Here is a 25,108-nt window from a genome sequence, read left to right on the forward strand (position 1 = left end):
CTATGCAGATTGCTAAGCAATAATCAGGCTCCCCCAAGAAATAAGGAAAGAAAAATTTGTAATAATATCACTAACTGATGAGGGAGCATAAGACAAGCTGACAAGCTGCAACCCCTCCCCCTCACCCCTGCAGGTGGTATATGTGTGATATTCCTCAGGCACTCCTGACTGTCTGAAAACAAAGGAAAGGGCACAAACAAATGGTTAACTGATAGAGATTCTAGTCCTGTAGGACTTAAGTCTCCATCGCCCCTCCATAGTGATGTGGGAAACAAAGGCAGAAGGAAATGGCAGATAGAATTAAATTTCCTTACAACCTGCAGCCCATTGACAAATACTTGAGCCTGGCAGAGTAAAACATTTCTCCAGAACTCCCTACTGTCTTAATGCTAATGGTTTCCTAGAGGGAAAAACAACCTTAACTTGACAACAGCTAGGCCTCCAGTCTCCTTGAGTCTTCTTTAGCATATGAAAATCTCACTGGAAACTTCCCCTGGATTTTACCTTCCCCAACCCCATAGTATATAATCAGTCTGTCCTCACGGTCCTGGGGCAGCTCTTCCTGCCAAGTCCTGACCCTGTGCTTCAATAAAATCATCTTTTTGCACTAAAGACACCTTCAAGAATTCTTTCTTGGCCATCATCTCTGGACCCAACAAACCTCACTAACACCCCGCAAAGCCCTCATCACTAACCATGCCATGAGTGACCTACAACATATTCATATAGTGCTTATTGCTAATTTATTCACATCCAACTTTTACTTCGTATTTGGTATTTTAGAAAATATTTAAATATTTAAGCATGAATGAAAGGTCTATAAAAGGTCTAGTTTGAAATCAGTAGCTACATATATGTCTGTGTGTGTATATTTATATATACACACATACACAAACACATACATATATGGCTATACCCATTTCGTTTCCAAAACACTGAAAGATATGCATATGTATATGCATTAATACATAGAAAGCTAGAAGTATACATATATTCTTATATAAAAAAACTGGAAGTATATATACGTGTTTCTATCTACATAGAAAGAGGTGATGTATTAGAAACTATGGTAGACAAGTCATTAGTCAGATATAATAAGTATAAAGAACCACCACATTTTAGTGAAATCTGTTCTATTAAATATCAATAAAGAAATTATGCTGCTTTATCGCTAACTAAAAGCAGTAAATGGAACAAAACTCAACTTTAGTGAACTAGCACTTTATGTGTTTCTACAGGAAATCTGTTATAATGGCTCAAATGTTTTTATTTGTAAACATATTCCAATCAATGTTTTTATATATGAATGTAAATAGGTGTATTTATGCCACAGAAGGAGTTGAAAAAAGGTTTCAGCCTTTAAAAAAACAATTTAAATTACTGTAATTCTCTGGTAATTGTGATTATTTATAGTAAATTATATATATATGATCATGCCATATAGTAACAAATTATACATATTTTATATATTTGAATATTTATGTACACATAAATGAAAGGAAAATTTCAAACTAGTCCTTTCACTCAGGTAAGAAACATCAGCATTAATATTATTTATTTACCATTTATACTATTTGTAAGCTCTATAAAAAGTCTACAATACTGGGTAACAACAGTATAGTTTCATGGATTATCAGACTAAATTTATCTTCTGAGAATGGAATAATTAACTTCATTAAGTGAGAAGGAGAATACTTTTATTTTGACAACATTCTAGAATCTTTTTTTCCAAAGTCAGCAAAATTAAAGTAGATCGCTTATTCAGACAATACAGTCTGTTCCTCATGTTTCCAGAGGAGAAAAACAGAGGAAATAAACAGATTGCAGTGTAGGGGATTTAGAACAGGCATGAGGAAGTACTTCTAATCTACAAGTAATAATTGTGTTTCATAGACTGACTGGCTAATGACAGGTTTATTTATAAAAAGCATTTCCTATCCTCAAAGCTTACCTTTCTATAAGAACATAATGCATATAGGTCCTATAAAATAATTTTCTACTCAGACTCCTCTAATTCAAGACCTGTCCTCTTTTATTGAAAGACATGATCAAAATGTGAACGTCTAAAAATAGTGGTTTATAATTGAAGGCCTAATTCTTTCTTTATTAGAGGTATGCTACAGCAGCACTATAATTAGAGATGATCGGCGCTCCAAAATGAGTCAGAATTTATCATTCACTCTGTACAAGGACGTACACGAGTTTTATAGCAGAGAACCCTGGACAATGAAGATGCAGGGTCTTCTCCCTTATACCTCTTGGTGGCTATGTTACAGAAACTGGTCTGGATCACCCGGCAGAAGCAGCAAGTGGCACTTGGAGATCTTGGAAGGAAGGAGGTTTATTTTATACCGGTGGGCCCAGAGGAGATCATTCTCCAGAGATCTGAGCCCAGAGCATCAACAGATGGGACAATTTATAGTCTGTTACTTCCGCACCCCTCATTAGTAGTAATTTGGTGCCTGTGGCAAGCAGGGTAGGAAAGAAATCCCGGAAGGGTAGTCTTCTGACTAGGACTGGAATTCCCTTATCGGTCCTGTTGGCCATCTTATTACACATTTTTCCCTAATGGTTACAAGACTGTCCTCCATTTACTGTCTTTCTCTAGCAGAAGAAAGTAAATATTTCATTCATACTTGTTTTACTGTTTACCACTGATTTTAAGTTAGAAAATGTATAGCTGAAATTGGAATTCTAAAGCTAATGCACACTCACTGACTTTACAAAGGAATATAATTACAATACAGTATTTATTAAATTATTTACCTGAAATCTGAAAATACTTTTGACTTAAATTGAGTAACTGATATCACCTTAGGACAAAACAGATAGATCCCTACAAAGGGGATAAAAGATTCATCTTATAATTTTAAATAGCATGCTTTCATTCCAACAAAAATACACTTTTAGGAAATATTTGTTAACATTCAGACAAAAGACAAGTTATTTTTCATTCTTTTGCTAGTTATATATCTTCAAAATTTAGACAATGACCTGACTTCTCGAATCAATTTCTCCAATGACTAAATCCAAAGCTGTTGCTGTGGTAAACACAGAAAACTAGCTTCATGAACCCTATGGCAGTAGAAAACTTTTCATAATATAATAATAAAATCCCTAATCATAGACAGTGTAATAATGAAAAAGCTATCAATAAAGCCAAATTAAGCCATGTTAGGAAACATAAGATAACTGTTAGAACTTTAAATATTAGCAAATGGTAAAAATGGCAAATGCTTTTTCTTCCACATGTAATTAGCTGTCTGAGATCTGAAAGCAAGCACAACAGATGTCTAGAGAACATAGAGTACAATACATGTCTTCAGTCTAACTTCAGCCTAGTCCATCCATATCACTTTTCCTGGCAGACTGGGCATCATGTTAATCAATCTGCCAGCTGTCATCCTGTCCTGAATCCACCTTACAGGAATCCCAGGCATGCCTAGAGCTGAAGCACAATTGAGAGAGAATGACCCAAGATGTGCGGTGACTATTAATTTTAGGAATAGAAGCAAGGAGAATTTCCTTTGTAACATTTTTCCATCAGAAGCTTAGAAGTTCATCGCTTCTCGGCCTTTTGGCTAAGATCAAGTGTAGAAGCTTAGAAGTTCAACCAGACTACAGCTAAGAGAAATTATACCCTGGGATTTAAGGGAAAGAATGTTAGTGGAAATCAATTATATTTACTTTTAGAATGTCTATAAGTTAGCTTCACCGTATTCAATACATATTAGATAACAATCTAAAGAGAAATTATTTTTTTCAAAAGAGAATCTTTTATTCAGGCTCCACATGCTATTGCAATAAACCTTATGTGAAAGGTATGAGGCATGAGAGATACAGCTGGAATGCCACAGTTCTCCTAGAAAACTTTTTTGGGGGGATTCAAAGCAAAACCAAGATTGTCCTCACTATTTTCAACATGGCACCCAATTATCAAACATTAATACTTTTGATTAATTTTTATTAATAATTTTGATTATCAAAATTACTCTTGATTTAGCAGCACCTTTTTCTTTAATCCAACTTCCAGAAACAAACCTTTTGTATACATAATTTCTCCAATTGCCACCAAATTACAAACAAATTACAATGGAAGAATTAACATGCCAAGCTCCTATTCACTTTGCTGAAGTGTGCTGTTTTGTTAGCTTCCCTTTACTGGGAATAAATACTAATAGAATAAATAGTGTGGTCCTTATGTATTTTTGAGCCCATGCTCTTCTTCTTCTAGATAAGGAGAAGCTGACTATGATGCTATATGCACTGACACCTAACCACAGTTGATTCACCGTCAGTTTCCTTTTGAAGTTCTGTTGAGAGGAAGGTGAAGCCCTGCCCAAATTTCTACCATTATAATTCTCTAATATCACACAAGCAGACATGGATGTAACCCAAACCGAGCAAGGGTGCAGCAAAAAAAAAAAATCCAGAGACCTTTCTTTGCATGCGAAAATGGTTTATGGAAAGACCCCCCTCAGCACAATTATTAGCTGCCTGAATTTGGTCATATCTGCAAAATTTACTTTAATAGTGCAAAGTATGCCAACAAAAATCATGACTCCGAATATTAGGCAGAAATACTGTGAGATTCAAAAAGATAATGGGATAAAGAAGATGTGGAATATACACATGATGGACTATTATGGATCTCTCATAAGAATGAGATCATGCCATTTGCAATAACGTGGATGGATTGAGAGAGAATAATATAAGTGGAATAAATAAACATAGAAAGACAAAGGCCGTAAGATTTCACTCATATGTGGAATTTAAGAAACAAACCCAACAAACAAGGAAAAAAAGAGAACAGACTCTTAAATACAGAGAACAAAATGGTGGCTGTGGGGCAAAATAGATAAAGGGAATTAACAGTGCATTTATCGTTATGAGCACTGAGTAATGCATAGAATTGTTGAACCATTTTACCATACACCTGAGACTAATATAACACTGTATGTTAATTATGCTTTAACAGAGATAATGTATAAGAAAATGCTTTGGAAAGCTATGCTAATAAAAGTTATTAGTTTGCCTAAATACTCAGTATCACTTCTCTATTACTGTAGGAAAGGTAAGCTCACTATCTTACATTGGCAAATGGCACAGCACAAATAATGTTGGCAAGTGTGTATGTATACACATCCATGAATATACTGCACATTGGAACCATGGTCTCCATGCTCATGGTTTTGTGTGCATTGCAACACAAGAGTAACAGCATTCTTCTCCAGAGTCGTCTAGCTTTCTTATCTTGTCTACTAGGAATTTGAGTATACTGACCACAGAATCTTGGCATCTTGATTATTACACATACACATTCTATGACTGACTGAGTTAAGGTATACTGCAAAGCTCTGGAGATGTGAATGTAAAGTAGTTGAGAGTACTTGGTACTTCTGTTGTGCAAACGAGCTAATGACAGTACTGTAAGAGACTATGTGGAAATGAGATTGTTTTAATCAATATTAGTAGCACTAAGTAAACCATGATAGAGCAGGTACTTTGCCTCATTCACATATTTCACTTACTTCAAGATGGAGGAATACTAATGAACTATACAAATAAAATAAATGCAAGTCTTATTGGGATACAAATAATAAAAAATGCTTCAAAATATGCTTCTAATTAAGAACCATGCAATATTCTAATTTATTTTAATAGATACATTGTTATGATCAAGCTAGAGCACTGTGGTACATTAAGAATATTTATTTGTATACAGGGCACCTGGGTGGCTCAGTTGGTTAAGCGTCCAACTCTTGATTACAGCTCAGGTCATGATCTCAAGGTTCTTGAGATCAAGCCCAGTGTTGGGATCCACACTGACAGCATATAGCCTGCTTAGAATTCTCTTTCCTGCTCTCTCTGCCCCTTCCCTGATTTTTCTCTCTCTCTCTCAAAATAAATAAACTTTTAAAAAATAATATTTATGTACATATTCATGTATGTTCATAAATGAAAGCAAATTGTCATCAGTAGCAAATCTGTATTATAACATTCATGCACAGAACTGCCTTAAAGTCAAAGTAGCTGCTGAGAGATTGACCACATTTGTGTGCTTAAGTTGCAGTGCTTACAGAAAACATCAAGGTCCTGCCTTCCCTACACATACCCAGATTATTATCTGTTATCAACTGTGGTCTGCCCCCACCACTTGTTCTCCTATCATATTTCAGTTCAACTGAAGTTATTTGGACAAAGACCAGAGACAATGTAGACGAACCAGTCTTCAAATTATATCCTCTACTACCTTCAACCGGAAAATGAAGTCCTAATCCTAATTATGAAGTAAATTTGCCTAGATTTCACTCAAGAAAATTCAGATGCATTCAAAGATACTGTTGGATTATCAGAGATCATCTTATGTTATATATATTGGCTGAACTCTTAAGTTTATCAGCTGTATTTAAATATTTTAACATAGTAAGTTCTTATATAGAGAAAATAGTATAATGAAATTATACCAACATCAGGTTATAGGGCTTGTTCTATAAACAAATACCAAAAGGCCACAATGTTTTTGAAAAGTAAAATACACTTAATAGACTAATAGACACATTATAATCATGCTACCCATTTTCTTTTTAAAAAGCTAAAGACCTTTGTTAGCCTTTTCTTGGAGACTTTGACAAAAATTCGGAATTTTCACACATTAACACAATCTGTTTTCTGACAAGAAATTAACATAACTGATTTGAAAGTGAGTTTTCAACTGTAAACTATTTAAAATATATGACAGTCATGTTCATTTAAAATAAAACCAAAGACAACACATTTTTGTTTCAAAAATAGTAACAACCTAAACTTAATTATACTTTGCTTCAATTCATTCCAAAAGGACAATCAATCTTCATAAAATTCAATTAAAAACGAATAATTATGAAATAATTCTATTGCAATGCTGTGTTTTTCTCCTAAGGAGTTAGGCATCAGAAAATAAAAATGGAGCTGAGGACAGGGATAGGGAAAGGTGTGGGGACAAGGTCAAGAACAGAAGTAGAGTTAAGACAGAGAGGGAGGTTACTATCGCATAGCACCTTTGTGTAGAGCACGGGAGTGCGGGGGGAGGGGGACAAAGTTTAAAATGGTTACATTTTAAGAGCAAAATCAGAAGATCACAAACAGAATCTCTTACCCTGAAAAACTCTTTGGTGGATCCAGAGTCTAATGTTCCATAAGCAATTTCTGTTTGCTTAGAAAGATCCTCAGCACTTTCGATGGGAGACACCATCCTCTCTACAGTCAGGAAGGCAGCTAAGTTAGCCGTGTAGGAGGAGATTATGATCAGGGTAAAGAACCACCACACACCTCCAACAATGCGCCCAGAGAGGGATCTAATAACAAGTATGAAATGGATTTGTAAAGTGAAATGAATGACCTAATTAAAAAAAAACAAGTTAGCAGTATTATGCAAATATTGACTTATATGGGAATATTTAACTTTATACTTTTCAATATATCTGCTAGTTAATAAAACTGGAAACTATTAAGCATTCTGGGGAAGGAGTACAGATAAGCTGAATTTAATGAGATACCCAGAGGCCAAAACTTTAGATTCTTCAGATTCTTTCATAGTTATGATGCCCAAATTGTTTATGGTATGAAATCTCATAACGAAGCAATTTCAAGACATGTGCAAATAATCCATCCAATTCTCATACTACTATCCATTCATGACATAAGCAAACACGAACAAGAGAATTTAAGATCACTCACAAAATTCGCAATAATGTTGAAAAACAAAATCAAATATTAAAAATAAAAGAAGGTGCACCACAGATGTAGTTTTAAACTGATGAAACCCTCCTGGTAATTCGGCCAATGAAGTTCCCAAACCCTCAAAAAGGGCTAAAATTTCATTGAGGGTTGTGTGTGCAAAACATAGGTTTTAGATACAGTGCAGGATAGAAAATGGAAAAAAATGATATTACAAACAAAGGTATGACACAAAATATAATTCTTAATGAATAAAAATCTGATGCTTCATGGCATGGACTGCTACGACCCTGTTCCTTTGTGCCTCCTGCTTAAGAAAAAAAGAAAACTCAAGGAAAATGAAATTAGAACATTTAAAAGTTTGCCAAGATACAAATTTCTAATTTGCAATATAATAAAATAAAAATATTTTTAGCCATAAATTCCTATTTAAAATACTTTTTAAAAGCTTAATAGATTCCTAATAATTAACTTTAAACCCTCAATAGATAAGGATAGATATAGAAATAGATATTTATCATATTATTTTGAAAGATTTTATGGGATTCTACATATAAAGGGATTTATGTAATATTAACAATCCAAAATGATACCTTTTTTGTTAATAACTTCATGTCTAACAATTAAACTTGTTACAGCAAAGATGTAACATTTCTAAAAAGTTAAATTATGAACATTTGGTAATTTATGGCCTAAAACAGACCTCCTGATATTTAACAGTAAGAAATAAACCTTTTGGTGAAACACAGATACTATATCAAATCATTGGGTAATATTTGTAGAATAAACTACTCTAGCAGTCAAGAAAGAGTGAGGAAGCTAATTTAAAAGTAAATTTTTTTTAAAGACAAGACCATCTGTTGCTAAAGGAGAACAGTGAGCAAGCAATGAAAAACAAACAATATAAATAAGAGCCTTTATCACACACAGTCTCTAGAGATGCAAAGAATTAAATAAATATGACAGGATGGAAAAAGTTAACTTCTCTTATATTCTGAAAAGGATATTAAACACATTTTAAATTTAAGTAACCTCTTGTGTAGACACAGCCACTCTCAAAACGTTCACTATTTATTCCATAAAAAGGAAAGGTATAATTATATGACATGTACCCCATATTTAAGAGGGCAGTTGAGATCCCTTAAAACAAAATTGACTTCACGGTAATTGCTTTGACACTATACGCTGCATAGTAATTGGTAATATATTTGAGAATCATTTTTATAAGTAATTCTTTTCCACTTGTGAAATAAACACAAGTTAAAGACATAAGTTGCTTTCAGTTCCAGTGCTTATGTCAGATTTAATAGCTGAAATATGCCAATTTATTTAAAGTTTTATAAGATATCTCAAAAAATGTATTGAACTTATACAACATTCAAAGCAGAAAATTCTTGAGCAGCTTATTATTTACTTGTAAATGTTTTCAAAGGATCAATTAATGTTCTGAAAGAATTCCCAAGAAATTGTTTGTGGAGGAGGCAAATACAATTTATGTTTTAGGGTGACAGACAAAAATGGTTTCTGTAAAAAAAAAAGGTTTTGTAAAACAAAACAAAACAAAACTAAAAGCAACCTTCACCTCTCTGCATCTGCCCTAAAGAAGCAAATAGACATACGTATTCTATCATTTCCTTTAAATCTCTATTAAATAATTATTTTAAGAATGGTATTTTTATTCATTTTAATCCCTTTGAGATACTGAGGATAAAAACAGAGGCAAGCAGGAGAATAAAAGTCAACCTACAGCCTTCTACTCTTCCAATTTCTGTGGTTCTAGTCTTCGGAAAACTATAGTTAATATATTCTAAACTTAATTTCAGGCAAATGACCAATTCAGTACAATAAATCGTTCCAGATTAAAATTTAAATGTTCTATTAATATTAATAATATAGTTCCACATAATATTTTACTTGAAAAGAGGTGATAAATATCTTTGAAGATATTTAAAGAGCATTTCAAAGTGATCTGTGCATTTCATGCATCATCATCATCATCATCATTAGATACAAGGGTTTTCTATTCTTCTTTTCTACACTGGGGTCACCACCATTACATTGCAAAAAAAGTAGTTTGGTTTGTTTAAAAAAATCATTAAATTTTCCAATATCGTCCAGTATGTTCAATTTTTAAATGCACATATAACACGGAATGAAAGATATGTACACTTAAAATTTTTTAATAAAGCAAATTTTTGTTCACATATAGTCTGCGGCAAAAAAATAAATCAGTTGATAGCAAGAAAAAATATTCTATATAAAATCTTAGCAGGACATAAAAATTATTGCATGTGAAATTGTAGTAAGTCATGACTCATGAATGAAATCAAGAGCACAGAAAAAAAGGCCATATTTTAGGAAATAGGCTCATTGAAATTTAGACGTTATCTGTATGTGATGGTGGACACTGGGGTAAAACAGATTATGAAAGGTGCCTGTGCTTCAGTCCCTAAATATATGTTTTCTGGGCCTTGATAAGCACTGGACACCAAAACAAATAACTTCAGAGCCATGATGCGTGAGGATCGCAAACCTAAGGATCGACATATGGGAATCTGGATCAATATGTTTTACTTTATAATGGACCTCATATGCTTCTCCTTACTTATTCAAAAGGCAGAGCATAGTTTATGTTACCCTAGGAAAATTGTCTTATATCTCAGGAATAAAGTAGTTTTATACTTCAGTAGCTTTCTTACCAAAGATGAATAATTTTATTATTATTTATGGACCAGAGTATTCTCAGAAATCTCCATTGGGTTAGGATTTTCTCCCTCATTATTAAAAAATTCTCTTTATGTCTTTAACTTAAATCAGATAAACTAAATATAAAACTATGAATCTTATATATTTTGTCAGAGGTCACCATAATTATATATTATTTTATATACAATTATTCTATATTTCTATATTATTCTATATCATTATATATTAAAGTTATTACACATATATGCCATGCAAATACCACTGGCATATTTCTATTTTAGAGCAGTTCCATAATGTCACAGGGAATTTTATGGAATTAAGATTTGTTAAAGTCCAAATAATTCTTAACAATGTGTCCTACTAACAGAGAAGTAAACCACTAATAATTTCTACATACAAGATATATTTAATTGATCTCACTGGGTGGAATATACAAAAAAAGACTGCAAGAAGGTACATATTTTTGAGTGTCTCACATAGTTTTCTGAAATTAATCACTTATCTCCAAAGTGCTCAAAAACTAACAATATAATGAAATAGCATTAGAAAAGTCACCCCTTTTACTAGTCATTAAAATATCCCATAGAATCAAAGGAGGGTAATCAAACCTGGATTAAAATGTGCCAGAAGATAAATAAATTTGGCTTTAAATGTGAAAAGAATCACATTAGAAAAAGTATAATTTATTCTTCTTAAGCACCAGATATGGCTATCATTCTTATTCATGTATGTCACATGAACAAAGGCAAAATGTATTTTGTGACATATTTGTTATATTTAGGGATTCTAATGCAGGAATTAATATATCATAATGAGACTAAAGGTGCATAAATTTATTCCATTATGTGTGTGAATTACTATTCATTATGGCACAAGCCTTTGTAATGAATCAATCATCATTATTACCCAGCCATGTATTTCTATGTACTTGGAAAATAGGTTATTGTATATTCCCTTTAATCCAATGACCTAACCTTTAAAAAAAAACAAAAACAAATTTTATAATACCTTTATGATACCATTTGCATGAGCTAATAATGGGAAAATAAAAAAGATGGGATGTGTGCCAATGAAGTTTTGTAAACAAGTTTTTGTTTTTGTAGTTAATAAGTAATGTTGCCCATTTTCCCATATACAGGTCTGTGGATCAACACACAGATGACTGTAAAATGAGAATATGCAGCAAAAACACGGTACCCCTCCAAGAAGGCATGGAATGATAGGAACCTTATGCATTTTATAGCCTCTCCATGGTGTGTATAATTTCACCAGGAAATATATGCTCAACATTCAAAGAACATTGCTCAAATATTTCACAGGCTTATGCCGATGGTAAAAGCCTGTCCTTAAGAGTCTCAAACTGCTTGGACAGGTAGTCGGCAGCTGTTTACTTCTTTAAGTGAATTCATAAACACCATGAATATCCACTTGAGACCTAAAATGCACAAAGTTGAAGCAGGTGAGTGACCAACCTTGGCGAAATATCGCATCCTTGCTGCATAAAGGCACCCAAGGAAAACCAGAGACTATTAAAAATCCCAAATTCATTAGTTGATTCACTACTTTGTGTTTCTCTTCCATCTTCAAACTCCTCAGTGTGCCACTCGTAGGGGCTAAATCTGCTGACCAGGAATAAAACTACACTGACCCCAATGTAGGCAAAAACAATGCACATCCAGATCTCATAGGCTAAAGGATCAAGAAATGAAAACACTCCTGGTTTGGACTTCTGAGGCTTCTTGATCATGATAGATATCCCGAGGCTCATAAAGGGCTTTGAGAAGTCAATCACCTCTTCTCTCACAAGGGTAATAGTTAATGGAGCAATTGCAATGTCAGCTTTCTGTAAGGGAAACAAATGAAAGTAATAGTACCTGGAGTCATGGTCAAAAAGGAATCATGCTTACAGTATTGGATCAAAAGGGAAGGAAAGGAAATAAGGGAAATGTCAATAATTATTTCCCTGGTAATGTCCCAGTAAAGAATAAGCAAACAAACAAAAAACCAATCTGTTCTCCAAATATCCCTCCTTTTTATAAATACACAGTACACCCATCTGACTTGATTTTTATAATTACATCCCTACACTGCGTCTATGCCTTTGCTGCCTCTGAACAATGCATATGGTCCATAGGCCTCAAGACAGATAGAAGGCCTGTCTCATTTAGTGTGCGTGTGTGCTTCTGACTTCATCCTTAATCTTCAGATGTTCACAAGGAAATAGAATAATATTCTTAAGTAATGTGGGAAACCAACAACCTCAGATATAGGCACTTTGCAGGGAAGGGAGGCATTCTGTCAACAAAAGTTCACTTGAATGACTTTATTTGGGAGAAGAGCTATACTTACCCCATATACAAGTTCTCCAACCATCCCATTCCAAATTTTCGTGTCAGCATCCCTGGCCCCATACTTGCCATCCCCAACAATTGTCAACTTGTACTTGAACCCACAATGTTTGGCGATTTCTGCAGCCAAGTCAACACAGTAGCCCTCATAACGCTCATTGCCTTCAAGCATTTCATGATTTTTCTTCATCATAACATATGGAGATTCCTATATGGAAAGACAGTGATTTCATTGATAAAAATAGCTGTGTAACTACTCTCACTGAATCAAGTCTTGTGGTTTAATTATTACCTGTTAGCCAGAGAAACTGTAGAATATAAATGGCGGACAATATTAGCGAAAAATATTTAAGCGTGATACTTTTGGAAAAAGGTTATCAAACGTCTACCATTATAGTTTATTAATATGGTTTGTACCTAGCCATACAAAAGTAAATAAGAAACTCAAAAGCACAAACTGTTGGCTTGTCCCCTTGTCATGCTTGTTAACTCCTAGAGCTTAGAGGGGAATTATGCTGCTCAACATCTGTTTTATTCAACTCTGGATCCACCATGCTCTTATGTTAAGGTTATGCTGTCCTCAAGAAACAGCATTCACCCAAAACTCTGTGTACTGTTTCTTCAAGGGTGAGGTTCATGGGGAAATGAGGCTCATGGTCAGTGATGCACAGACTAAAACAATCGCTGGCATGGTCATGTGCTGATGCCACCCTCTGACATTTCATGTCTCACTTCATCTATGAGATATTCTATCCTAGAATAATATTACAAGGATAGAGAGCAGCTTCCTCCTGTAAACATAAGAAAAAGGAGGTATGAAAATGATTCAAAATAGCCCAATATCCTCCCCTGGAAAGTGGCACCAAGCATATTTGGGGGCTCAGTGATACAGTTCCTCTCAATGGCATGATTAAGGCAAAATCCCTCAAATGTCTAGCTTCCTTACCCTTATTAATATATTTCCAAATGCCAATGTTTTTATCCAGATCTCTTATTTTATTAACCTATCTATGTTTTTCTTCTCAATATTGTCAGAATAATGAATCCCACAAGTTTACTATATCACTGCTTAATAAAACAAAATACAACTGTTTTGTCATAAAACCATGTACTATTAGTGAACCCCATTTCCTCCATTTCATTTCACCAACAGATTGTCACGAGGATCTACATGTTCCTTCCATCTATCCAAAGCCTAGATGTTCAAGATCCAGTTCAGTTTTGTCTCATTCATTCAGCACTGGCTATGTGCTAACGAATGTGTTGAGTTTGGGGGTTTAAAAAAAGGGAGATTATCTTTAAGAATTTCATCTTATATTATAAAGAAAAAGATATTGACACTGCTACTAGACCATGTAACAAATGTAAAAAGAGAATGTACCCACAACTGCATAGGAAGTGAAAGGTAAAGCACTTGAGGAAATACAAGGAACGCTCTTCAAGACTTTCCCGAGTCGTTCACACTTAGTGATGCACCACTGTATGAATTACCCGTCAAGCTAAATTTCAGTATTGAAGAAGATAGGAAATATTTTGAATGCTTTACTTAATGCCTGTGTAGTCCTTTTGACAGAGTAAATATGCTATACGTGATTAAAATGGTGCCAAAGCAGCACTGCATTAGTTATCCTCAAATGCAAACAGCAATTCTAGTTGGCAGATGTTTTCCATAAGAAAAACTAAAGTAAAGCATAGGCATCTGTAGCTAATTACCAAAATTGTAGTGACAACAACAGTCTTATTCTCGAGCCCAGAGGTATCGTTTCCAGAGGGGAGCTCAGTAAGGGTAACAACCATTTTGTCTACTTCACTCCAGTATCCAATCTGAAAAAGGTTACAGAAAGGCACATGGATAAGTGATCTTTCTATTAGCCAAGAATTTAATAATTTCAAACTCATGTCTGCATCCAAAATTACATCTACATTAACTAGGCTTCTTCTAAACAGACATGTGTCTTTGATATATGTGACTCTGATAGAAATAGGGCTTATATAAACAATGAAACAAAAACAATTCTTAAAAAACAGCTTGTTTCTTCATGTTCGCTTCTCATATTTTCCCAGGGTAATCTGTTTGGGAGTGATCGTATAGAAATAGAAATAAAATCCAAGCAATGACACTGTATCCATAACAGTTAAAAGGAAGGTGTTGAGCTAAAACGTTAGCGCATATTTGCACCAGCTATGTTTTGTCTTCTGAACCATAAACTGTCAGCGATCGCTCTTTCTCTTCTCATTAAACTTCTTATACCTTGATAGAAAAAAATACATATAAAGAGTTCTATTCACAGTTGTTTAAAGATTACATTTCAGTGTTACTTACCAGAAAGGAATTGATTATATTTAGGAAACAAAACATTTTAAAATACATCTGTTTCTGGAAGTAGTTAAACTCTACCTACGTGAATACACTTTTCCAGGACTCTTCGGAAGAAGAGGTGATGGGTAATTAACTCACCTCCTCACAGAGAGAAAACTGCCTTTAGATCCCTAATGATTTACCTTCCGGGGCCCATTAGTTTTGAGTTCCATGATGTTAATTGTATAGTTTATTCTTTTTCCATTCTGGTCAAACTTTATATTTCCTGAGAGACCTTCAACCTGAACCTAATGAGGAAATGGGAAAGCATCACAGTTATCAATTTACTTCAAGCAAAGATACAAACAGGGTACAGATTACTCTCGGCTCCAGTCGAGAAAACTACATTTATAAGGTTGTTTTTCACTCTTCAACCTACCTTTGTGCAGTCAGGAAATACTATTCACTTTATATTACACATAACAAGGAGACTAATGTAGTAGAAAACTACAGTGTTCGTTGTTAACTCACATTCATAATCATTTTGAGTGACTAACCTGTTTGAGGGCCCTTTCTATTTCTACGCCTTGTCCCCAGGGGACTGCTGGGTTTGCCAGACAGTCTCCCGCGTTTCCCCTGCGGGAGATTTCAATTCTCTGCTTCCGTAGGTTGCGGAAAGCTTCAGTCATCACTTGAACAGCGTCGTAGGTCAGAGCGGAAGTATACTGAAAAGCATCACACACACTTCATAAGAATGGGAAAAAAATTCCAAGGTTCATTGCACACTGGCCATCTAGACTGCAGCCGGCCACCATACAATACCAGTTCACAGTCCAAGAACTTAGAAACCATTCCTGCATCTAGAAGTCTAAGAATCTAATGGAGGTAATACGGAATATTGGGACTATAGAGTGTGTTCTTGACCGTAAGTAACTCCCGTTATGTTAACGTCTCAGTTATTTCAGGTGACAACTTTCAAAATTGTGTCTTTTCTTTCCTAACGAATTTCTTTTTAGAGCATCACTCTATGGCCTGATTTGGGGATATAGGAAATGATCAAATTAACAAATAAATATCCTACCACTGACGAAAGGTACGTTTGACAATAGGGAAAGAATATTGATTAGTTTAAGTGTCTAATTCTACCTCAGTGATGCTCCCATAGATCTGCAATAGTCTTTGCAATGTTTGTTTTTAAGATCCCCTCAGTGATTATGGTAATCAAATAGAACCACCAAATTTCATAATTTCTATGTCCCCTTCATGCCTCAACAGTTTATGGTAAGATTGGTTTCAAACTTATGGTATTCAGATCCCAGTAGGACAGTAGTATTATTACAGGATCTGGGGGCCAAATGAAAAAAAAAAAAGGTATTAATTGTGCTAAGCATTGTCAGTGGCTAAATCAGTATTACTTGATGCATGTATATATACCTCCATCTATCAAATGTATCATGCTACTATTGTTAATGATAAACCATATTTTAACACAACAGCTTTAATGAATGCTGAGGAAATTTCTGCCATTAAGTATTTTTCAATCTGTAAGTAACAAAAGTATAGTGAATCTGGGTAAAAAACACAGTATCATACTGAATTTGAGATACAAAAATTCTTGACCACAAGTCCCAAATGGGTACTTAGTATTTTCAAGTAATCCCCCTCACTTCTTTAGTAAATTAGTTCCTCCACTCTCAAAATTATTATTTTATACCTTCTCTTCTCTAATATCCACAGCTATGCATCTTGCCTTACATGTCACTGAAAAAATAGAAGCCATAAGACAGAAAACTTTTATCTTTCAACCATAAAACTGCCAAGAGCACACATTCTCTGTGACATCTATTGTAAAGATTTAGAAGGAAGGAAAGAATTCAGGCAAGGGGCTCAGAGATCTTGACATGGACCCTGGGACTCTTTATAGGACTCATATTCTCTTCCAGTCCAGTGAAAAGATTATATAAATAGATAACTGCTATCTACCGATTATAGTGTTATAAATTGGTCTGATGGTGGATAGATGTCTGTCTGGTTTATCCTTTTAAATGAGAGATATTACAATAAGGCAAATGAAAAATAGTTGATGTCATGTGAATCATCGCCTTCATGCATCCAGAAATTTCTTGAGCCTCCATTTTTTTAAATGAGAAAATGGCAGTGTGAGGTTATCAGTCATTCAATCTTTGCGTGAATTAGTTTAGGTGAATTGTTTTCATTTGATCATACACATGAGTCAAATTTAATGGGAAAGTTGGTAGGAAGAAGAAAAAGAGAAAATGGTTTGGAGGCCATGTGCTCTGTGACTGAGTGCTATAAACTATAATAAGATATTCATATTTACCTCTAGGTTTTCTTACTTATTTCTTCTCGTGTGATACCTGTTAAACAATGTCATTGCAGGCCTATCTGTGAGTCCTTTACATATTTAGATGATCTTCTGGATGCTTGTACTTGAGTTTCTTACAAATATCTGATCAGCTATACAGATCTAAATAAAACCCATCACCATTTTTTCCAAAAATCTGCAACCTTTTTCTTCAAACTGTACATGTGAGGAATTAGCAAAATATAGTATGTAAGAGGTCCAACTAGATTTAGAATCCACCTAAATTTCTGACAGTAGAGGAAGTTTAATAGTATACTTTCTGCCTTAAGAAAGTATTATGCAGCCATTAAAAAGTGACACTAATGAAGGTTATATAACAATATGAATGTCAATTATAAAATTAGTGAAAATATTACTACAACTAAATTTTTTAAAAACCCTTCTTCATTGATAAATGAGAGTGATTAAAAAACAGTAATATACCTTCAACAAATAAGGGAAAGAAAAATAAACAAAATAATTATAATAATAGGAAACATTATATTTCTTTTCCAAGTGTTCTAGAATATTCATGGACTCTTTTAAGAAAACCTGTATTATAGGGGCGCCTGGGTGGCTCAGTCGGTTGAGCGTCCGACTTCAGCCCAGGTCATGATCTCATGTCCGTGAGTTCAAGCCCCGCGTCGGGCTCTGTGCTGACAGCTCAGAGCCTGGAGCCTGTTTCAGATTCTGTGTCTCCCTCTCTCTCTGACCCTCCCGCATTCATGCTCTGTCTCTCTCTGTCTCAAAAATAAATAAATGTTAAAAAAAAATTAAAAAAAAAAAAGAAAACCTGTATTACATCAAAGGCACTGTTTTATATCATATCTACTTAAGCAAAGACTTGGAGAAATAAGATAACACACCAAAATTTATCTGGCATACATATATGTTTGTTTCTATTCTCCTAGAGGAAAAAAAAAATGATTAATTTGCCTTCTTCTACATCAGTTAGTTCATTGACAGTGTGATTCTTAAAATAAAGTCTAGGGCACTGAATAGGAAACAGAGCTAAATTGAATAAATCAGATGTGTAAAAAAAGAAGTATTGCAATGTCTACTAAAAAGTTACGATAATAGTTAAAAGCCAAAATCTTCTTTGAGTCAGCTTGCTCACATTACTATGAGAAATCTATAAAGTCATCTGCTAAATGCTTTAGAGGTCTATAGATGTTGGTGAACTACATTAAAAAATAATATTAGGTTGAATGAACTAAAAGCATTTAGGTCCGTGCAGCATGTTACAATTATGATTCAGAGCATGAGCATACTAAGAAGAGAAAATCCTTTCAACCTTTTTCAAATGTTCAAATTTAATCAAGTCTCCAGCCTATTATCATTCTTAATTAAAAGTCACAATCATAGAAACACAATTCTGGACTGAGAGAAAATAAACAGACACTGTCTCCAGAGTTCCTTTTTGTTTATGTGCCACATATGTGGCTCGTTTATTTTTCTAAACAAATATATTCATATTTTTGATTGGATTGTTAGATATTTCAGTTTTATTCTACCATTCACTAAACTAGGTGCAAATTAATTTGAAGGGAACATGATGCCAATGTAACTATCTCCTTCCTTGAAAACAAATGCATCATCTCTGCCCTGGTGTTTATGTTCTGTGAAATCCCTCAACTGAGTTGGAAATTTATAATTCAGTGGGGGCCATTATGTTTTGCAGTGCTCATATCACAATTGCATCATATCCACACTTTAAAGAAGAAATCTGGGAAACGTTTTTATGGTCCATTTTCCAAATGCACTTTTTATTCCATTTTAAATTAGATTTATTGAGACTTATTTTTCAAATATAAGATGAAATACACATTTTAAACATGTTTGTTATGCCCAATAGTCATCAGACATTATTCAATAATACATTACCATAATCACTGGGACCAGAAAACGGTTTTCTGACAGTCGAAAAAGAGGGAATAAAAAGAAGTTCTATGTACATTTAGAATTCAATGAACATACAAAAAGGATAAATAGGCTATAATATAACATTTTATGGGTCATTATTATGATAGCACCTCCTCCTAAACATGTTATCTGCACTGTGCTAAAACAAACAAAACAATTATTCCAAGAAAAAGTACTAGGCTTTAGGTATAATGAAAGTGTTAGAAACCTTGCTATGAGTGGCCATTTTTGAAATTTTCCTTGACATTTGAAATTGGATTGTATATAGTTTAGAAAGCATTGAATGGAACATCAGAAGACAGAGCCTAAGTCCTGATTTTATCATTTACTACTCAGTTGTCTTGGGCAAGTTAAGAAAAGTAAGAGTGTCCAAGGTTTCTTACCAATGAAATAAGCAAAGCAATGTCTCTCTTATGTCATAGTAGTATTGGAAAAGCTCATGAGGGAGAAAGAATTCATGTCGACCTAGTTCTCTACATGCCAAACCTGAGCTGAGTGGTTTCCTAGCAAGTCCTTTTTAAAAAGTCGATGCAACAAATATTTTTATTTCAGTTTTAGAGATGAAGATTTCAAGTTAACATGTTATATTTTTCCCAGGGTCACAAATAAGGCAGGTGGAGTTTGAATTCAGATCTCTGTGTTTCTGGAGCAATGACGGTGCTCAACCAGCCTGGTTTGGTGATAGTATCCCCATTTTAAGCAGAAAGTCTGCAATCCCAGGAAACTCCTCAGTACCAAGCACACTGGGACAGTGGGTCCCCTTGTTTGGCAAACACCACATCAAATGAGTAGAGTTATAGGAAATGAGAAGCCAGGTGAATTATAAAATGTGCTAAAAAATACAAGTTATTAATCAGTGTGTTTGCTTTCTTTTTTCCTTGTATTACTATCTGTCCGGGTATAAAACTAGCTTGTTTTGATGTTTTGAAAACCACTATCCTAATCTACAAAAGAGTCTATGATTCAATAAGTTCAGAAAATTATTCTCACATTGGCGTATTAAAAGCCCTGAGAAATCCTGCAGTGACAATCCCAGTTTAGCTTTGAAGAACATTCATTGTCCAAACAAATTACCATTTAAAAAATTTCCTTAACACCAATTATTTTCCATAAAAATAATGTCTTGTGTAGCATACTTTGGGCTATTTAAAGTTTTATGGCATGAAAAATTTTATATACTCATTTTTAAGTGGCATCCCTTATTTGATTAAAGTTATTATACACCAAATGGTATTTCCCTAAAGAATTTTATAATATACCTCTCAATTTCTTCATTTTACAAACTTATCAAAATGGTCAAAAATGATGAGCTCTAAGAAAAATAAGTAAACCTGTAAGAAAAACTTGAGAAAGTCTTTCTATCTGTTTCTTTATATATTCTGGGCAATGACCAAGAATCACCTAGGGCCATAAAAAAAATGAACAGTATTAGGAGATATATTATAAACTTAAGTTTATTCATTTGCATTAATTTCAAATTTAATTGCACTCTGGACTTTTCCAGAGCTGTCTGTGATAAGGCTGGGTAAAACTTGTTGAACACGTGCCCTTTGAAACTTTACTGCATAAAGTTATGATATCATCACAGAAACTCAGCATCAGTGAAGCAGCAGGAATGCTCATTTGTTGCTGGTGAGAACGCAAAATGGTACAGCCACGTTGGGAGACAGTTTAGCAGTCTCTTACAAAACTAAACATACTCTTACCATATGATCCAGCTATTGCACTACTTGGTATTTACCCAAAGGAGTCTAAACCATATTTCCACTCAAAAACCAGCGCATAGATATTCACGGTAGCTTTATTCATAATTGCCAAAATTTGAAGCTACCAGGATATCCTTCAGTAAATGTTTGGATGAATAAATTGTGGTACATGCAGACAATGGAATATTATCAGTGCTAAAAATGAGTGAGCTATCAAGCCATGGAAAGACATGGAAGAAACTTGGATGTACATTACTAAGTGAAAAAAGCCAATCTAAAAAGGCAGTATACTGTATGAATCCAACTATATGACATTCTAGAAAAGGCAAAACTATGGAGACAGTGAAAGGTCAGTGTTTGCCAGGAGTGGGAGGAGAGATAAATAGGTAGAGCACAGAAGATTTTCAGAGCAGTGAAAATATTCACTATGAAACTATAATGATGGAAGCATGTTATTACACATTTGTGCCAACCCACAGAATGTACACACTAAGATGAACCATAATGTAAACTATGGACTATGGGCAACTATGATATATCAAAGCAGGGTCATCAATTCTAACAAATGAATCACTCTGGTGAGTGAACTTGATATTGGAGTTGGCTATGCAGGTCTGGGGCAGAGGTATATGGAAATTCTCAGCATTTTCTGCCCAATTTTAGTGTGAACCTTAAACTGCTCTAAAAAAGTTAAATCTTAATTACAAAATTTAAAAATAATCAACATCTTTAGTAAGCACACTGGCTGTATCACATTTCCACGGGTGAAAAAGCCAACTCCATTGGTAAGAAATCAAAATTAACATCCCTTATTATTCTTCCTGAATAATAAAAATAATTTTTAGTCCACCATGAAGAAAGATTTTTCATGTGAAAGGAATACATTAAAAAACTACATATTTTTTACCTAAATTATCCAGTTGGGCTACTGACTCTGACTGAAAGTCTTGCTTAACGACCAATACTTTTAACCTTCTAAAACTTTGCATTCACTTAAGAACCCAAATTTCCAGATAAAACTAATTAGGTTCATCAAGATGGAAAAAAAGCTGGTTTTGATTCACCCATCAGTTGGAAGAGACTTTCTAAGAGGCAGATCTCTTACTTTGTTGGTTGCATAAATTCCTCCCTGAGTCTCCCCACTTTCTAGGAATCTTCTAACAACGTGAAAGTTCCTTATCTTTTATAATACAGTAAGAAGAAAACAGATATGTTCCAAGGTTATTTAGGATTTGATTTCAATTTCTGGAGTTCGGAGATGACTGCTTGCAAGTCACTACAATTTTTGAGAGACAAAGGAACCATTTGAGGTGTCACAGATTCAGCCAAAATTAGAACTATTCATGTATGTTTTACTGAATGCCTAATCAGCACTTCACATAATCATGGCATTAGAGGAATCTGAGCTGAGATCACCTAAATTTATTCCCTTTATAGATGAAGGAATGTGGAAATGAGATGAACCCAGATATTGAGACTTATTATTATATAGTAGTAGTGCCTTTTTAATTCTGTAATACACATTTACAAAGTAATATGATTTAATGCCATAATATACATTTGAATAGTGCAATGCATTATTTTTCAATCACTTTTTATAAAATATCCATATCAAAATTTTAATTTAAGGGCTTATTTCAGCCATATACACACTTTTTAAACCACAGACTATAAAGTGGTGCCTGGATGGTTCAGTCAGTTAAACCTCTGGCTCTTGTTTTGCTTCAGGCCATGATCTCATGGCTTCCTGAGTTCCAGATCCAAATCGGGCTCTGTGCTGATAGCACAGAGCCCGCTTAGGATTCTCTCTCTCTTTCTCCACTCCTCCCCCGCTCACACTGTCTCTGTCTCTCTCAAAAATTAAAGTAAATTAATAAATTTTAAAAATCAATTAATCAATAGTGGTGAGAGTAGACATCCCTATTGTGTTCCTGATCTCAGCAAGCTCTCAGTTTTTCTCCATTGAGGGTGATATTAACTGTAGGCTTTTCATATATGGCTTTTATGATGTGAAGGTATGTCCTTCTATCCCAAATTTATTGAGGGTTTTTATTAAAAAAGATGCTGTATTTTGTCGAATCCTTTTTGCGCATCTATTGACAGGATCATATGGTTCTTATCCCTTCTTCTATTAATGTGATGTATCACATTGATTGATTTGCAAATACTGAACCAGCCCTGCAGCCCAGGAATGAGTCCCACTTGATCATAGTGAATAATTCTTTTAATATACTGTTGAATTCAACTTGCTAGTATCTTGTTGAGAATTTTTGCATCCATGTTCATCAGTGATATTGGCCTCTAATTCTGCTTTTTAGTGGGGTCTCTGACTGGTTTGGGAATCAAGGTAATACCGGCTTCACAGAATGAGTCCAGAAGCTTTCCTTCCGTTTCTATTTTTTGGAACAGCTTGGGAAAGATTGGTATTAACTCTGCTTTAAATGTCTGGTAGAATTCTCCTGGGAGGCCATCTGGACCAGGACTCTTATTTGTTGGGAGATTTTTGATAACTGACTCAATTTCTTTGCTGGTTATGGGTCTGTTCAAATTTTCTATTTCTTTCTGTTTGAGTTTTGGTAGTGTGTGGGTGTCTAGGAATTTGTCCATTTCTTCCAGGTTGTCCAGTTTGTTGTCATATAATTTTTCACAGTATTCTCTAATAATTGTTTGTATTTCTGTTGTGTGGGTTGTGATCTCTCCTCTTTCAATTATGATTTTATCTATTTGGGTTCTCTCTCTTTTCTTTTTGAGAAGTCTGGCTAGGGGGTTTTCAATTTTGTTTATTTTTTCAGAAAAAAACAGCTTTAAGATTCATTGCTCTGTTCAACTGTTTTTTGTGTTTTTTTTTGGATTCTATATTGTTTATTTCTGCCCTAATCTTTATTAATTCTCTTCTGCTGGCTTTGGGGAAGTCCTAGCCTCAGCAATCAGACAACAAAATGAAATAAAAGGCATCCAAATTGGTAAAGAAGTCAAACTTTCACTTTTCATAGATGACATGATAATCTACATGGAAAACCCAAAATACCACCAAAAAGCTGCTAGAAATGGCACATGAATTCAGCAAAGTCACAGGACATAAAATCAATATACAGAAATGGGTTGCATTTCTATATACCAATAATGAAGCAACAGAAAGAAAAATCAAGAAATCGATCCTATTTACAATTGAACCAGGAACTATAAAATACTAAGGAATAAACCTAACCAAAGATGTAAAAGAACTGTATGCTGAAAACTATAGAAAACTTATGAAAGAAATTGGAGAAGACACAAAGAAATTGAAAAACATTCCATGCTCATGGATTGGAAGAAGAGATATTGTTAAAATGTCAATACTACCCAAAGCAATCTACACATTCAATGCAATCTCAATCAAAATTGCAATGGCATTCTTCTCAAAGCTAGAACAAACAATCCTAAAATTTGTATGGAACCACAAAAGACCCTAAATAGCCAAAGAAATGTTGAATAAGGAAACCAAAGTGGGACGCAGCACAATCCCAGACTTTAGCCTCTACTACAAAGCTGTAATGATCAAGACAGTATAGTATTGGCAAAAAACAGACACAGAGACCAACGGAATAGAATAGAGAACACAGAATTGGACCCAGACATGTATGGCCAACTAATCTTTGACAAAGCAGGAAAGTATTCTATGGAAAGAAACAAAACAGCAAAAACAAAAACAAACAAACAAAAAAACAGTCTCTGGATAGCAACATGCAGAAGAATAAAACTGGACAACTTTCTTACACAACACCCAAAAATAAACTCAAAATGGGTGAAAGACCTAAATGTGAGAAAGGAAACCATCAAAACCTTGGGGAGAAAACAGCCAACAACCTCTTTGACCTCAGCTGCAGCAATTTCTTGCTTGACACATCTCTGAAAGCAGGGGAAATAAAAGCAAAAATGAACTATTGGGACCTCATCAAGATAAAAAGCTTCTGCACTGCAAAGGAAACAATCAACAGAACTAAAAGGTAAACGACAGAATGTGAGAAGATATTTCCAAACGACATATCAGATAAAGGGTTAG

The 25,108-nt window shown here is 34.4% G+C and overlaps 1 protein-coding gene across 6 annotated transcripts in view; it reads right to left on the reverse strand.

The window, feature by feature from the left end:
- Nucleotides 1-25,108, reverse strand: part of GRIA2 (glutamate ionotropic receptor AMPA type subunit 2) — a 160,540-nt gene that overhangs the window by 23,079 nt on the left and 112,353 nt on the right. For all 6 annotated transcript variants that reach the window (XM_011281602.4, XM_011281599.4, XM_011281598.4 and 3 more), the window contains exons 7-12: nucleotides 15,630-15,797; nucleotides 15,276-15,380; nucleotides 14,487-14,597; nucleotides 12,775-12,981; nucleotides 11,898-12,268; nucleotides 7,139-7,337 (exon numbers count right to left, since the gene is read on the reverse strand). In XM_011281602.4, the coding sequence (XP_011279904.1) occupies nucleotides 7,139-7,337; nucleotides 11,898-12,268; nucleotides 12,775-12,981; nucleotides 14,487-14,597; nucleotides 15,276-15,380; nucleotides 15,630-15,797 (1,161 nt within the window). The remainder of the gene's footprint in view (nucleotides 1-7,138; nucleotides 7,338-11,897; nucleotides 12,269-12,774; nucleotides 12,982-14,486; nucleotides 14,598-15,275; nucleotides 15,381-15,629; nucleotides 15,798-25,108) is intronic.

This window comes from Felis catus, chromosome B1, assembly GCF_018350175.1.
Source record: "Felis catus isolate Fca126 chromosome B1, F.catus_Fca126_mat1.0, whole genome shotgun sequence".
NCBI lineage: Eukaryota > Metazoa > Chordata > Mammalia > Carnivora > Felidae > Felis > Felis catus.